Source organism: Gymnoscopelus microlampas (assembly GCF_963454915.1).
Source record: "Gymnoscopelus microlampas genome assembly, chromosome: 23".
NCBI classification, from domain to species: Eukaryota; Metazoa; Chordata; class Actinopteri; order Myctophiformes; family Myctophidae; genus Gymnoscopelus; species Gymnoscopelus microlampas.
In genome coordinates, this window is record NC_139960.1 from 25,236,743 (window position 1) to 25,253,423 (window position 16,681).

The window sequence follows — 16,681 nt, forward strand, 5'->3', positions numbered from 1 at the left end:
CTAAATATGAGAGATCCCTGGTGTAGTTAGTTTAGGCTACTGTACATCCTAAAGTCTTCAATGTTTAAGACACTTTACAGCAGTGGTTCTCAAAATTAGGTCCAGGGACCCCCAGGGGTCCTTGAGGCGGTTCCAGGAGGTCTCCTTCTAATGATTCACAGTTAATCTTCATCATCATTATTTAATGAATTAATTTAAAAAAAATCTAAAATACAATCAGAGAATGCATAACAATGGCTATTATTTTTATCAGAGTTTCACTGTTATAGGCAGCAAAGGAATTCTAGACTGAATGACCAAAAAGATAAGTGGAGATTAAAAAATATTTTCAAATAGTTACTGTTTCTTTGCAGATATAAATTACTTTAAAAAAACATACATTAACCACTTTAGCCCTATTTTACACGTAGGCTATTTGAAAATAGCAGATCTACAAGCTCACAACGCGTCGCAGTGTGTTAAGACATCAGTTTGTTTAAACAATTATGCCCTTTTAAAATATTGTTACAGTAGGCCTATACACCATTGCTAACTAAATATGAGAGATCCCTGGTGTAGTTAGTTTAGGCTACTGTACATCCTAAAGTCTTCAATGTTTAAGACACTTTACAGCAGTGGTTCTCAAAATTAGGTCCAGGGACCCCCAGGGGTCCTTGAGGCGGTTCCAGGAGGTCTCCTTCTAATGATTCACAGTTAATCTTCATCATCATTATTTAATTAAAAAAAATCTAAAATACATTCAGAGAATGCATAACAATGGCTATTATTTTTATCAGAGTTTCACTGTTATAGACAGCAAAGGAATTCTAGACTGAATGACCAAAAAGATAAGTGGAGATTAAAAAATATTTTCAAATAGGAGTCTGGGGCCTATATTCATGTCAAACGGGGTTCCTTGAATATAGAAGGGTTAAGAATCATTGCTCGATCTTACTCTCAGCTCTCACAATCACTCTGCGATTTACCTTTGTGTAAAACACACACACACACACACACACACACACACACACACACACACACACACACACACACACACACACACACACACACACACACACACACACACACACACACACACACACACACACACACACACTATCTCTCACATCTCAAGGACCCCCCAAATTAATATGTATTTGGCTGTGGACCCCCATCTGAAAATAGTTTGTACCAGGGGCCTGCAAGATGCATGTTGTTTTAAAAAAAAAAAAATTAAAGAGATTTTTTCTTAAACAGCAGATCTAGCTCATGACGTGTCGCATTGTGACGTGTTGTGAGCTTGTAGATCTGCAAAGACCTTGTAGAGCTTGTAGACCTGCTTTTAGATATTTTCAAACAGCCAATATACTGTATATAGGGTTGAACTGGTGACTTTGATGCTTTATTAGCTCATTTCGCTGGAGACTCCCTGGAACCCCCTCAAGGACCCCTGGAGGTAACCCGGGCCCCACTTTGAGAACCACTGCAGCAGTGTTCATTTTGTCGACTAAAACTATGACGATTTTTTGGGGTGGTCTACCTTTTTTCACCAACAAAAACTAAATAAAAACTAAGCTATGATGACTGAAACTAAGACTAAATATACTTTGTCAACAAATAAAAACTAGACTAAAATGTTAGGGAGGGACTAGTGGAGAAGAGATCCAGTAGAACTACGTAAGACAAGTCATTTATGCTTGGTTGTGTGCTGGCGTCACTCTCCGAAAATAGGCGATCTCAACGTACATCACAGCCGGCCAAAATACATTTTAATCGACTAAATCAACTGTAGATTAAGTCAACTAAAATCTTATGGTATTTAGTCAACTAAAACTAGACTAAAACATTTCAGACGACTAAAATATGACTAAAGCTAAATGGAATTCTATTCAAAAGATTACAACTACATAAAGATTTGCTGTCAAAATCAACACTTCACTGCAGTACAGTAACTCCTCCGGTTGTTCAGAGCGCTAAAGCTAAAGGCCATGGAAGGCTTTGTTCCACAGCCCCGCTACTTTTAGTTCACTGTGTCCACACCTCTTTCCTTCCTTCCTGATGGCTCCTGCTCCCTCGCTTTATACTCTCTCTTTCTGTCCCCCTCCCTCACGCTAGTCTCTGGTATGCGTAGTAATAGATAATGTGTGTGTGTGTGTGTGTGTGTGTGTAAATAATGAATCTCAGTTCAGATTCATACACAATGGTTACGCAATGACAGTCGTTTCAAAGAGAATTCAGAGGAAGGACGTGCACAACTTCTTCAGCACGAAATCACCCATGGTCTGACAGTCCATTACATCAGTGGTTCTCAAAAGGGCAGTCCCTCCCGGGCCGCGTCCCCAGCAAAATGAGAGGCAGTTTAAAAGCTTAAGACCATTTCATTCGTTTCATTTATATTTTTCAGCTATTAAAAAATAGCCGATCGATCAACAACAGAGCTTGCAGATCGGCTATTTTTGTTCTGTATCGATTTGGGGGTCCTAGACATGAAAATGTTTGAGAACATCAAACATATACTGTAACTGAGATCCATCATGTCGACCCAACTATCAGTGACTCAGACAAATAGTCAGACATGCTTTCAGTCAGGCAGTCCGATATAGCTGGTCAGTCAGTAAACCAGATAGTCAAGCCAGACAAATAATCAGACTGCAGACTTTGGATGAGTCAGTCAGTCAGTCATCCAGACAAGGTTTACTGAAATATGTTAAACAATAAAGAAAATGATCTCACATAGCATAAAACACAGTTCCGCTGTTATTACACATCTTTATGTACAGATTATGAGTGACAATATATAGATATAATAGATCAGTAGGTTACAGCACTACTTAGTGGTTATTATGCTGGACAGTTGACTTGTATCACAACATTCAAGTTGATTAGTTATACAAAGAGAAAACAACATACCGTACTGTATACTAATTATTCAGTCATTATTACTCTGGCTGAGTTAGCTGTAATGCCCACACAGTGGATAGTTTAATGGGACACATTGACATTTTTAGTCTGTTATTGTTCTTTACAACCACGTATAGGGTAAAAACATTAGAGCTATGCTTCAGCAACTAATAAACAGTATCTTAATTAGCAAACTTGTGGTTTTGAACAAAGTGGAAAAGTGCAGTAAAAAGTGTATTAATTTTTTTATTGTATTTAATTTTTTTAATTTTCAAAAAAATATATTCAAAATAAATGAAAAAAGTAATCGAAAAAACACGGCCCCCTCACGTATTAGGAGGGCAGGGTGAGTCACCAGAACCAAGGAGGTGTTTTTGATGAATCTAACATGTTAAAAATTGAGTTTTAAGTTATAATGGGTTTGTATAGGAAGGGGGCGTGTCTGATAAAATGAATATCAAATATCTAAATAATGAATCAAGCAACTTAAAAACGGTCTGGAGGGCTCACAAAAGCATGAGTAGACGATAAAATGACCCAAGGTTTTTTTTAAAGTGAAATATCCCTTTAATGTGTTTAATGCCAAAGGGCATGCTTTGGGGTATTTTGATTGTGAGCTAAATCTGAATTGATAGTGAATTGAGCCCAGACCCCGGCAGGCATTTTATACATGGAGACAAAAAGACAGACCCAGAATCTCATTGTGTGTATGTATCATAAGAACAATATTGGGGGTTAGTAAAAATAAAAAAGAACACAAATATACATTTTTGGTACATACAAAAACAAGTGTCTTTAAATTCTCACTTGTCCGATGACAGTCTAATTTCTCTCTCATTGTGTCAGTTTTAGCAGCAAGGTATTTGGTCCATGGATACTATCCACCATCAGGTTTAATAGCACTTTCACGTGTGCACAGAGACCAAAGATTATACAGCTTTATATTTTAGTTATACATTTTGGGGAGGAACAAAGTAAATAGCAACACGTAGTTAATCAATTTGTATTGCTTTCAGTTCATGATTTAACCCAGTCTGTTAAACCATGGACAGTAGTTACCATTTACCTCCATGTGACTCGGGACCCCCACCAACTTTAATATTATTATCATCATTTTAAATATTTCTATATTGTGATTTTCTATCTTTTTGTGGAGTTTGTGTTGCACTGTTTTGTCCAGATGCTTGAGGGTTGAATGTTTAATAGACCACAATGGAAACAAGCCTTTGGCTTTTTATGTCATCCATTTGGCATGTTCTTGACCCGTTGTACTGCCTATACTTGTCAATAAGTATTCAATCAATCAATCAATCAATCAATCAATTCAATCAGGCTAAGTGTTCTGCAGGAATATCAGCACCATGGGAGTTGAGGGGGAGATGCAATTGTGGCATCAATGTAATTTCAAATTTGACAATGCTTATTTTTTCATCATGAGAGACAATGTAAGTCCAATATATTTAAACAACAAATTCTAATTCTAAATAAAAAGTTGAATATTCAGATATGAACTTTTAAATATGCTGTAGAAATTCATTCTACTATATGTAATGCTTAATGTTTGGGCTCTTGGTTGTCTCTTGAGCGCAGGTCAAAATGTAGACAGAAATAAATACAATATTAGGAGCAGGATTGTACATTAAGAAGACATCTACAAACATTTTAAATCTCTAGTGATGATAATTTCTGGACATTTCAAACAGGTCTAGCCAAAACTCACTGAATTGAATTTTGCGTTATTATGAACTTGATGATGATCTTATTGCGATCAGATAAGCCTTTGGAACGATTTGGGGCTTGTTGACTTCAGAGACAGAACTTGGTAGCTATCTGGTACCCTGTTAGAAGATAACCCTGTATGATTACATCCATAGTTATATCATGCAAAGCACCTTTGTGATGGCAAGTGGCTGTATATTTGTGTTGGGTGAGTGTTTTTTCTCTGCACGCATCGCATCTATAGAACCACCTACTGTACTGTATGTATGACATACAGCAGGTGTATGCCACCAGCAGGATAGCAGGGCTAACATGGATACCAGACTCTGTCTCTGGGTGTGCAACAGGAATCATTGAAATTAACTTTTCATCAAACAATGTCTGACAGTTACTGAACACTTCAAAACATGTTAAAAAAGTATGAAAAAATCAAGTAATTATTACTCAGATTTGATCTAGATTACTTGTATAAACAACATTTAAACAAAATGTACTGTCTGCAAGTTGTTAAGACATCTGCATTTTTATCATCTCAACTCATTTCACATTTCTTTTGGTAAAAAGCAGAGCTACCCTGGCTTTGTCGATGCAAGAAGACAAAATGTTAACTATGATGTAGTGTAAACTCTGAAACCAATCAGCACAACACCTCTTGAACGATCATGGCAGATATATTCTCTTTTGGTATCTTAAGTCGCTGTTGTGTGTGGTAGTCATTACATTACAAGATCTATGATTATTTTAAAGAGTCTTGGAATGTGGGAATGAACAATTAAGAATTTAAGTGGTTGTCACAAAAAGTTGATTAAATATCCCAGTGATATTGCTGCATAAAACACTATGTATAAAAAAAGCAATTCATTAATCATGAAAAATAATCAAATTGTTTGTGTTAATTGGTGACCTCATATTGATAAAATGTGACACAAAATACTCCTGAATTAAAAACAACAATTAAAAACAACATTACAATGTTATCTTATTTACTGTTAGTTACTGTCTAAAGTCCCCAGGTAGCTAGTCGCTGACTTCTCTACCTGATGTGCGTCTCATCTTACAGGATTGGCTGGTCAAGCCAAACGGTGCATTGTTCTTTTGCCTTCACGGTTCACGGCAGTTTACTTCGGCAAAGAATGGGCTAGCACTGAATAAGCATTTACTACAGTTACCAGCATGGGTCAGCACCAGAACACTAGATATAGCATCAGTTTACAGTAGTTAGCATGGTTTAGCACTGAAATACAAGCATTATACAAGATAATTAATTGCTTAAAGCTAGCATGTGACTTAGCCTACTGTTAACATTGAAAAATGACAACTATGTAGTATAGGCGTCTAATTGGTTAGCATTAATTCATCTACTGTAACTAGCTTATGGCAATACTAGTGTTGGCATGAGTATGTATAGAGTAACATTGGTCTATTTGCTTTTCTACTGACATTCTCCATAGTATGTGCTATGTTGTTTGTTGTTTTTATTTGAGTGGTTGTATAGTAGCCTAACGCTTAACCAAAGGTGCATTCAACTAACAGTCATTCCCCAGTAGGCCCTATTGTACCTAACTTTTCTTCTCATAAGAACAACATCGTGTTAAACAAGAAGCCCCAACATACTGTAAATAACCCCTAAAATCCACAATCCACAATAGTGCTGTTCAACAATTCAGTGTATCTTCATTTTACGTTTTCAGGTCCATCAGTCCAAACGATTATATAGCATCCATGACATAAGAGAGAAGAGGTAAGAGTGCAAGAATAGTACTGTTTGATTGGTTGAAAATAAATCAATCAAACAGTCAATTAATTGGCTGAGAGAATTCAAGTGGACAGGTCCCGTTAGAAGTCCTCCAAGAACCACTCAATATTGACAGGAAGTAACAGAAGAAGAAAACTTAGAGGAAGATGAGAAGTGTGAAGGATTACATTCCGCTCTCAAACCTTACAATGCAATCTCCCCCGCTCCTCTTCACATCCTCTGCCATTCAACGACAGTTTTCATTGGTCCCTGCGTTGTCGATCAAATCCAAGGTCCACCTCCTCAGGAAACTCAAGTCTCCTCTCCAGTTAGCTAGTTGCTAAACTCAAAAGGACGTGCTGCCACCTTTCTGGTTAAAAAACCATGCTTCCTGTGACTTCCTGCGGCAGTCGGATGCTCATTGGCCAGTTTCCGCAGATAGGCGGGCTTCGTAGAGACTCATGGCGTGATGTACAAACGCATACTGCTCTCCTGTCTGGATCATACCTCCTCTGTGGATATAACAAACGTGCACGCACATACACACACGCACACACACACACACACACACACACACACACACACACACACACACACACACACACACACACACACACACACAGTATATAAACACACAAATTCTGTTATAGCACTGTACTTGCAATTGGTATATGGGAGTGTGTGTGTGTGTGTGTGTGTGTGTGTGTGTGTGTGTGTGTGTGTGTGTGTGTGTGTGTGTGTGTGTGTGTGTGTGTGTGTGTGTGTGTGTGTGTGTGTGTGTGTGTGTGTGTGCGTGCGTGCGTGCGTGCGTGCGTGCGTGCGTGCGTGCGTGCGTGCGTGCGTGCGTGCGTGCGTGCGTGCGTGCGTGCGTGCGTGCGTGCGTGCGTGCGTGCGATTCTCCACCTGTCTGCTCGTAGCTGACAGACGATGCCCAGTACATCCACCACTCCCTCCAGTTGGAGCTGACGGCAGCCAATCGTCGTGGCGATGAAGCAGCCCGTCCGGCCAATCCCAGCACTGCAAACCACAGGAGAGGTTCCATGATGTCAGCAGTGTTATTACCAGCTTGTACTGTACTGTATATCGGCTATTTTCAACGACGGTATTTATAGGGTAGAGAGGAAACAAAGGGTCCCTAGAGCCTTGGAGGACTAAGTATATAGGGTTTAACCCATTAAGACCTGAGACCGATTCTACAAATGCCTTCTAAATCAGTAGTTCTCAAACCCTTTTCGTAATTCCAAACACTTTCTTTATTTTTCAAAAATGTTCAAAAATAGCAGATGTGCAAGCTTGTACATCTGCTATTTTTGAATAGCCAACGCAAAAAAATCTGAAATGATGCTTTCCCGGTTTTAATGGGTGAACTGGTTGGTTTGTGGGACAGAGAGGGACAAAGAATGAGATTTGGAAAATGAAAATGGAGACAGATAGACAGACAGACAGGCAGGCAGACAGACAGACAGACAGACAGACAGACAGACAGACAGTGTACCTGCAGTGAACTATAACCGGTCCCATGGCTGCTGCCGCCCGCCTGCTAGCCTCCACGTCTGTCATCAGCTGCAGTAACGGCTGGGCCGAGTCCGGGGTCTTATGGTCTGGCCAGGAAGTGTACCAGTAATGCTGTAGCGCACAGGTCTGATTCCCACACTGCGGGCAGAGATACAGTATATACATAAAGTACAGTACACACACACATAGACACCCACCCAAGCATGTTCACTCCCAGTTTCCTACACAGAGCTAACTGCTCTAAACTGCATTGCGGTTTCATTTCATCGGGTTTACCTTGAGAGTGAGGCTGCGTGTGGTGTAATGCTCACACTCTCTGACACTGTTCACCAGCACCTCCACCTTCCCATAGATGCCTCTTCTTTCTGGCCAGTACAGAACACACTTCTACAGAGAGACAGAGAGAGAGAGAGAGAGAGAGAGAGAGAGAGAGAGAGAGAGAGAGAGAGAGAGAGAGGAACAGAAAGAGAGAGGAAGATGAGATAGTAGAAGTGAGAGAGCGTTTGCAATTTAACAATATCTGTCATTGTCTCTTTTACACCATTTTGAATGTTTGTATGTATGACCGAACACAATGTCTTTTGTTCAATTGAATTGAATTAAAATAGGCCATGGCAGCCTTCGCTATACCTCGTTCTTCTCCTTGAGTTTGGTGATCATGACGATGACAGGTGACTCCTCCTGGCAGGCCATGTGCCACAAGTCATTCACCGTGTTCACCATGGGACCCTGGGTGGCGATGTACGCTCTCTCCTCACCAAGGTAACCCTGGAAAAGGAACCAATCGTCACATCAACAGCAATATAGAAGGCACTATCTTGTGCGCCGCCTTAACCCTGCCTAAACTTTTTTGATTTTTTATGATGCCAAACTGGGAAATACATATATATTTTAAAAAATGGTAGAGGAGGCCTCTCCAACTCTGGAGTCTGTCTCCAACTCTTTGATAAACAAAACAAAAAATTCAGGTAAGTGACAAAACCTAGCTGACAGACGATGTGAGTACCCATTTATCATCTTTATTTTTTATAGTGTTCCAGTTCTAATTTTGTCTACTCATTTCTTTATGTCATCACTTCCAATTCCACTTGTTTAATCTGTATCATGACTGAGTTCTCTATCCTGATTGGATAAAATTGGTATTCCGACCTGAAAATGCATTTTCTGGTTAATAAAGAGCTGGAGAGACATGGAGACTGAATAAAAACTCTGTAGCAATGAGTACTATGAGTAGAAAATCACTTGGTGTTGCACCCCTAATGTCGACCGCAAGGGATGTCAAACGAGCCACTATGACATGGTGACAGAGGGGAACGGACGGGCCACTATGACATGGTGACAGAGGGGAACTGACGGGCCACTATGACATGGTGACAGAGGGGAACGGACGGGCCACTATGACATGGTGACAGAGGGGAACGGGCGGGCGACTATGACATGGTGACAAAGGGGAACGGGCGGGCCACTATGACATGGTGACAGAGGGGAACTGACGGGCCACTATGACATGGTGACAGAGGGTAACTGACGGGCCACTATGACATGGTGACAGAGGGGAACGGACGGGCCACTATGACATGGTGACAGAGGGGAACTGACGGGCCACTATGACATGGTGACAGAGGGGAACGGACGGGCCACTATGACATGGTGACAGAGGGGAACGGACGGGCCACTATGACATGGTGACAGAGGGGAACGGGCGGGCCACTATGACATGGTGACAGAGGGGAACGGACGGGCCACTATGATATGGTGACAGAGGGGAACGGACGGGCCACTATGACATGGTGACAGAGGGGAACGGGCGGGCCACTATGACATGGTGACAGAGGGGAACGGGCGGGCCACTATGACATGGTGACAGAGGGGAACGGGCGGGCCACTATGACATGGTGACAGAGGGGAACGGGCGGGCCACTATGACATGGTGACAGAGGGGAACGGACGGGCCACTATGACATGGTGACAGAGGGGAACGGACGGGCCACTATGACATGGTGACAGAGGGGAACTGACGGGCCACTATGACATGGTGACAGAGGGGAACTGACGGGCCACTATGACATGGTGACAGAGGGGAACGGGCGGGCCACTATGACATGGTGACAGAGGGGAACGGACGGGCCACTATGACATGGTGACAGAGGGGAACGGACGGGCCACTATGACATGGTGACAGAGGGGAGCGGTGACATCTGACCTATACAAACAGGAATGAGGATGACTCCCTAGCCATGGAATGTAATCCCAGTGGTGAAAGCGAATTCCCTCCCATGTTTGGTGCGACGCTCCATTGCTTACCCGGCGACGTGAAAGAGAAAAGTGTCGGTCCCATTTCCTCACAGGAAGATTGTCTATTGTGTTAGCATCCGTTTGGGTCAGTATATAGAGCTGAAGTGGTTAACCGAGTAGTTCTCAAACGTTTTCGTGCCAAGGACCCCCAAATTGATATGTATTTGGCAGCGGACCCCACATCTGGAAAGGTTTTGTGCCAGGGACTTCCAGAAGAGAAGATTTGTGTTAAAATATTTAAAATTATTAATTTTCTATATTTTTTAAATATTAAAAAAAATACGTACAAGCTTGCTTGTAGATCTACTATCTTTTAATAGCCAACATATAAATTGATAAAGTGTTTAAGATGATTGTGATGCAATATTAAATACTTTTCCTGGAACTTTGAACCATGTGATGTTTAAGTGGTGAAGTCATCTGGATGTGTGTGCGTGCGTGTGCGTGTTTTACTCACCCGTATATAGTTAGCATTGATATAAGAGCTGAGAGGGTCATTGGAGTGCTTAGACTTCAGGACCACTCTGGAGTGCGGATCTAGGACAAGGAGAGGAGACAAGGCGGTAAGGAAAACAAGAGGAAGGGAAATGGATAAAGAGGTCCAGCAAGGGGTCGGTCAAGGAGGCACGAGGGGAACAATGTGAGGAGACACGGGACATAAGGGAAGAGGTGACAAAGAAGGTGTCTTTATCAATCAAACCAATAATTCTACACGGATATCCTTATTTATTCTCATGGAATTCCTCACAAGAAACAGGATTTCCATAAAAGACCAATAAATGCCTTCTATTATGAATAATTTTCCACAATCTCAATTAGATTGTTTGCTGTTTATGGGGGCAAACAAGTGTATGTCTGTAGGTGTGCCATTGAAAGGAAGACTCTGGAGACTGTATACTGGATTCCTTTCAGGTTAAAATAGTATTTTATTTAGACGTTGAAGGAACAATAGGCAGCACTCCCTAAACATCTTCTGAAGCTCAAAACCTTTTGTTTAGTTAGTACAGTAGTTCCCAACCTTTTTCCCCTTGGAGCCCTCCTTCTTACATCTGACAAGGCTGATACCACCCACCTGTGTGTGTGTGTGTGTGTGTGTGTGTGTGTGTGTGTGTGTGTGTGTGTGTGTGTGTGTGTGTGTGCGCGCACACACACGCGCACTCACACACACACACACACACACACGCACGCACACGCACACACACACACCTTTTCAGACTAGGGATTTTGATGGGGTAATTATGGTGAGAGAAATAAAAGTAGTTCACAATTATCATTATGCGTACATTTCTTCCACAACACTATGGATGTTTAAAATCACATGAGCACTTGTAGTTTAGAGGTTTTATAAAATGGATTAACAATATTAATCCATTGCGCAGGAAATAAAGAAGGGATTACAATAATATAACATTCTCTATAATAAGAAACATGTAGGTGATACTTATGTCTATCAAATATGGTTTTATTGAAAAGCAATCAAAGGCTAGAGCGTATGAATCTCCTTGCTAAAAACCTCTGTATCTCCTTAACTTTTTACAGTGGGCAAAACACTTCTCGATGCGCGATCGCTCTGCAATGGTGACTCGCGTGAGACATGTTGTTGTTTCAGGCTTTAGCCAGGAGCATCACGCAACCTACACGCATGCATTTTTTTTCATGGATCACTCGTCGTGGAGTCTACAGATTTAAACAGCACAACGCAAGGCATCTGGCACGGTGATTGGTTTTAATATTGTAACGCCCCAACCACACCTATGCATAATGTAACGGGTAGCGCAGGTGTTTTAGGGATAAGGCTGGCGTCGGAAGATAGCAACTTTTGCACTGGAACACCCCTTGCGCAATGATAAATCCCCAAATAGTGGGTTTAGCGACTTCAGGCCAAGATAAAGCCCTATATTTCCACCCCAAAAAATGTCTTTGTTGGCTTTTTTTTTAACAGTTGTTGCCTTTCAAAACTCAAACAATGGAGTAACCAAATAATGCAGAAGCGGAAATTCTTCAAAAAAAAAAATCCCGTTGGAAGTAAATCAAACCCATATCTAAACATCCCTGTAGGCTGCAGGACCTCTGCCTGCAAGGCTCTTCAACTGTATTACAAAATGGTATTTACAGCTTTACATTTCTTTTGGACCTAAGTAGTAATAGCTAGACTTGTAGGATGAATAGTGTAAAAGGAGGGCGTTTATACTTTAAATAAATAAAAAATAAAAAACAGTACAAGTGGAACACAGGATGTCTCTGACGGACAGACACTCTAGGTGAGCGTTCCTGCTTCTTGATTGGCCGGAAGGAAGGAACACCCCAACCCACCCGGACTCCCCAACCCCCCATTCCCACTGTATTGATAGGCCCACCCCCTCTCTATCTGAACCAGGAAGAACATGAGGGCAGAGAACGGAAATTGATAATGACCATGCTCTCTCTCTGTGTGTGTGTGTGTGTGTGTGTGTGTGTGTGTGTGTGTGTGTGTGTGTGTGTGTGTGTGTGTGTGTGTGTGTGTGTGTGTGTGTGTGTGTGTGTGTGTGTGTGTGTGTGTGTGTGTGTGTGTGTTTACGCACGCACGTGTGTGTGTGTATTGCATAACATCTTAATCAGGCCGGGATTTTTCACTCAGAGAGTGAGAACAGGCTGTGCTCTGATGGACATTCATTGTTTGAAGTGTGTGTGTGTGTGTGTGTGTGTGTGTGTGTGTGTGTGTGTGTGTGTGTGTGTGTGTGTGTGTGTGTGTGTGTGTGTGTGTGTGTGTGTGTAGTGAATAGGTAGGGTAGAATTAACTTGTCTTGTTAATCTTTGACCTTTAACTCCTTCCGCACAACAAACCACTTCCTGCACTTTATAATATCACCTGCTTTTTCATCTTCAAGGTTTTGCATTTTTAATTAGTTTTTTTTAATGTTTTACTGTTTATTACTGTTGTTATAAACATGTGGAACGGGACAGCTGGATTTATGGGGAACGCGCATCAAAGTCCATGAGTACGTGTATGCGGACATTGAAATTGGGTCGATGTCCACACTCACCGAACATGATGCACATTTCCGATAAGTTTGCAAGGGCTCAAGGCTGTCCCATTATAAAACTGTCAAGTGCATGAGGGCTCTCACACAGTAAAATCCATAGTGTCAACTCTGAGAGAGTACAAATGTAACCGGGTCCATTTGGTTACATTTGTACACTCTACAGTTAAATTGGGTATTTAACTGCACACTTTGCTTGAGGCAATGAAATACAATTCATGGCCTCATGATGAAACAGATCACAACACACACACACACACACACACACACACACACACACACACACACACACACACACACACACACACACACACACACACACACACACACACACACACACACACACACACACACACGCCCTACACACACACACACACACACACGCCCTACTCACTAGGCAGTATGGTCTTGTATCTGTTCTTGGTTCCGTTGCTAGGAATATCCAGCTCCTTTGGATCAACAAAATTCATCGGAATTTCCTGTGATATTTGTGGGAAGTACAAAAAAGGACAGAAAAACAGACGCAACAATCAGTTAAATCATCATCACACAGATGAGCATGCAGGGATTGACAAGAGAAGTACGGACAGAAAGACAAAAGAACAGGCAGGAAGGGTGTGATCAAAATAACAATCTTCTTTTTTTTTTTTTCTGTCCAGCATCTAGTAGCCTATTTGCCGTTTGGATGTGAGCTATTACACAATTTTAAAATCACCATTACCCAGTCCAGTAAAAAACATCATCTACAGCAGGGGTCTTCAACGTTTTTCAGGCCAAGGACCCCTAAACTGAGACAGAGATGAAGCAGGAACTCCCACTGCATAATGTATACAATTGTGTTGCAGATTCAACTTTTTCATAGATTTTATAGATTGGTTGATTGGTTGATTGGTTGATTGGTTGATTGATTGATTGATTGATTGATTGAATACTGTATTAGTCAGACATGTAAACAGTACAGGGTACAGTCAAACATTTAGGCTAAAAGGATAACAGAAAAAAGTCCTGGGGCTTTTTCTATGAAGATTCATAGACTAGTTTGACAGCTTTATCATTAATGTTGTGTCAATTCATGCTTTTTTTTTGTTTGTTTGTTTGTTTACACATTATATTTTCTAATACTTTGGGGATTTATGTTATTTTCAGACATCTAACCACTTAAACCCTCAATACTAAATACATTTGGATTTGTACTTGGCTCACTCTTTTCCAAATCTTTTCGCTGAAAATAGCCGATCTACAAGCTCATCTACCAGTTGTAAGCTTGTAGCTCGGCTAGTTTCAGTATAAATACAATAATATAGAGACGTTTATATCAGTAAATTAGGAAACATAATAAGGAGTAAGGAATTGAAGAAGAGGGGTCTCAGACATAATGTGCCCTCAGCCTCGTTGCTTTAATGACATACACATATTTTGTATCCAGGAAACATTTTATGAGCCCATGTGTTTGTTTGCTGTTGCTGGGAGTGTTGACAATTTTCATTGGCTGGAAAACACCCCATTCGGTCACCACCCTTTGTCATGACCTGACCTGACCACACATGTTAGAAAGAGATGATATTAGACTAAATTAATGATTATTCTTTGATAGGAACTGTATTGTACTGTGAATAAAATTTATAATAAAATTAAACAAAATATCAGTGGTAGAGCGTAACTAAGTATATTTACTCAAGTCAAGTTACATTACCTGAGTATTTCCATTTTTCAATAGCTTATACTTTAGTTCATCACTTTTTTAATCAAAAATCTTTTTCATAATGTTTCTAAAATAGCACATCTACAAGTTGTGAGCTTGTAGATCAGCTATTTCCGAATAGTATAAAATTGAGCTTAAGTGATTAATGATCAATGATTATAGTCCAATAACATTATATAATATATGGTTCTGAAATGTGCATCCTGCATAGTGAATACTTTTACTTTTGCTACTTTAAATATATTTTAATGCTAAAAATACTTTTGTGCTTTGACTTAAGTAAGATTTTAAATAGGGGACATTTACCCGTAACAGAGTACCGTTACACCATGGTATTGTGACTTTTACTTCTTCTTTCACCACTGGGTTATATTTGCTGTTGAATTCTGTTGTCCCATGGATGACTGCACCATGCTGATCTACTGGGTATTCATTTTTATTCATCACTTCAATAGTTACCGACCATTGCACTTTTGCACTCAATTATCTTTGCACTGTTTTGACCCATCCACAACGCTCTTTGAGCTTTTTACTGCACTGTGCCCCCACGCAACATATATTTAGGTACACTTGGGTAGGTGAATGTATAATAAAGAACTGAATTTAAGTGAAATTAATAAGTTCCATCCATAACTATTGTGAATGATGTTTACCAAAGAAAAAGGCCAATATCAAAATCAAAATGTCTGCCGAGAAATACAGTGACATCAATCTAGGTCAACAAATCAACAAGTGTTGTTTTGTACATAAGAAATATGACCAACCGATGAAACATACTAACAAGCACTTACGACTAAATAATAACTACACTGGAGCCATTTGGAACACAGGTTCTTTTTCCATTTCCTGAAAAATAACGATTTTGGACAGGTTGTGACGATTTGTGTTATTATTACAGTGTAAGTGTGTGCGTCCAAGAGAGTGTCCTACTCACTGCAAACTCGGTGTGCAGAGAGTGTGTGTTGTTGGCGACGTCACGGAGCTGCTGTCGCGTCATTGGCCGGCCAGCCGACAGCAGGTACTCTCTGGCCACAGACTCCCTGGGGGTTACCACGGCGACGCTGAGGGGCTCCACGGAGCCCAGGGCAGACATGTCTAACACCAAGGACACGTTGGACCCACGTCTGCAGCAGGACACGGAGGGAGAGAGGGAGATCACTGAGAGTTTAGAAACACTGATTGATTGATTGAGCGATTTGATATGTTATTGTGAGGGGATGCCGTCTTATTATTCACAATAAGAACGGTCACACATATTCTCTTTTCTTTATTTCAGGCAGAAGTGCATTGCATTCAGTGGTTTCTCCTGGTTGTCAGCCATTACCTGCAGAAAGTGTAACGTGCATATCGTTGCCGCCGGGCAGAAACCTTGTATCTCCATATTTCTATAAATATATTTTAATTAATGCCCTACTTTGACATACAAGAGTGTCGCGCTTATTGAAAATAGGCAATCTACAAGCTCACAACGTATTGCATCGCGACATGTTGTGAGCTTGTAGATCTAGCTCTATTTTAGAAACAAATTGAAAGTGTGTCTGTGGGTTTTATAAATATGGAACTAATTAAAGTCAGGGTCCCCACACATTTTTAGCAATGAATTTCCAAAACTTTTCCAGAATATTTAGCCCAATTTCCAGGCCTATATAACAATCATTCGGCGCAATAATGTGTCTCTTACTCCAGTGTAGCAAAAATAAAGTTTGAGACATACATTAGGCTGCCGTCACACAGCCCGTTCGGCGAAAAACTACTTATGTTACATATTTCGTGTAATATTATTCATGAAAATGTTTTGTTTTAACAAAATCAATA

The 16,681-nt window shown here is 40.7% G+C and overlaps 1 protein-coding gene across 1 annotated transcript in view; it reads right to left on the reverse strand.

The window, feature by feature from the left end:
- Positions 1-5,145: 5,145 nt before the first annotated feature.
- ptprr (protein tyrosine phosphatase receptor type R) overlaps positions 5,146-16,681 on the reverse strand; it is a gene marked incomplete at its 5' end in the record, with an annotated part of 43,397 nt that continues 31,861 nt past the window's right edge. The window contains 8 exons of the mRNA XM_084049537.1: positions 5,146-6,846; positions 7,238-7,351; positions 7,830-7,987; positions 8,126-8,236; positions 8,480-8,617; positions 10,602-10,681; positions 13,559-13,643; positions 15,801-15,990. Coding sequence (XP_083905663.1) covers positions 6,753-6,846; positions 7,238-7,351; positions 7,830-7,987; positions 8,126-8,236; positions 8,480-8,617; positions 10,602-10,681; positions 13,559-13,643; positions 15,801-15,990 — 970 coding nt within the window. The 3' untranslated portion in view covers positions 5,146-6,752. The remainder of the gene's footprint in view (positions 6,847-7,237; positions 7,352-7,829; positions 7,988-8,125; positions 8,237-8,479; positions 8,618-10,601; positions 10,682-13,558; positions 13,644-15,800; positions 15,991-16,681) is intronic.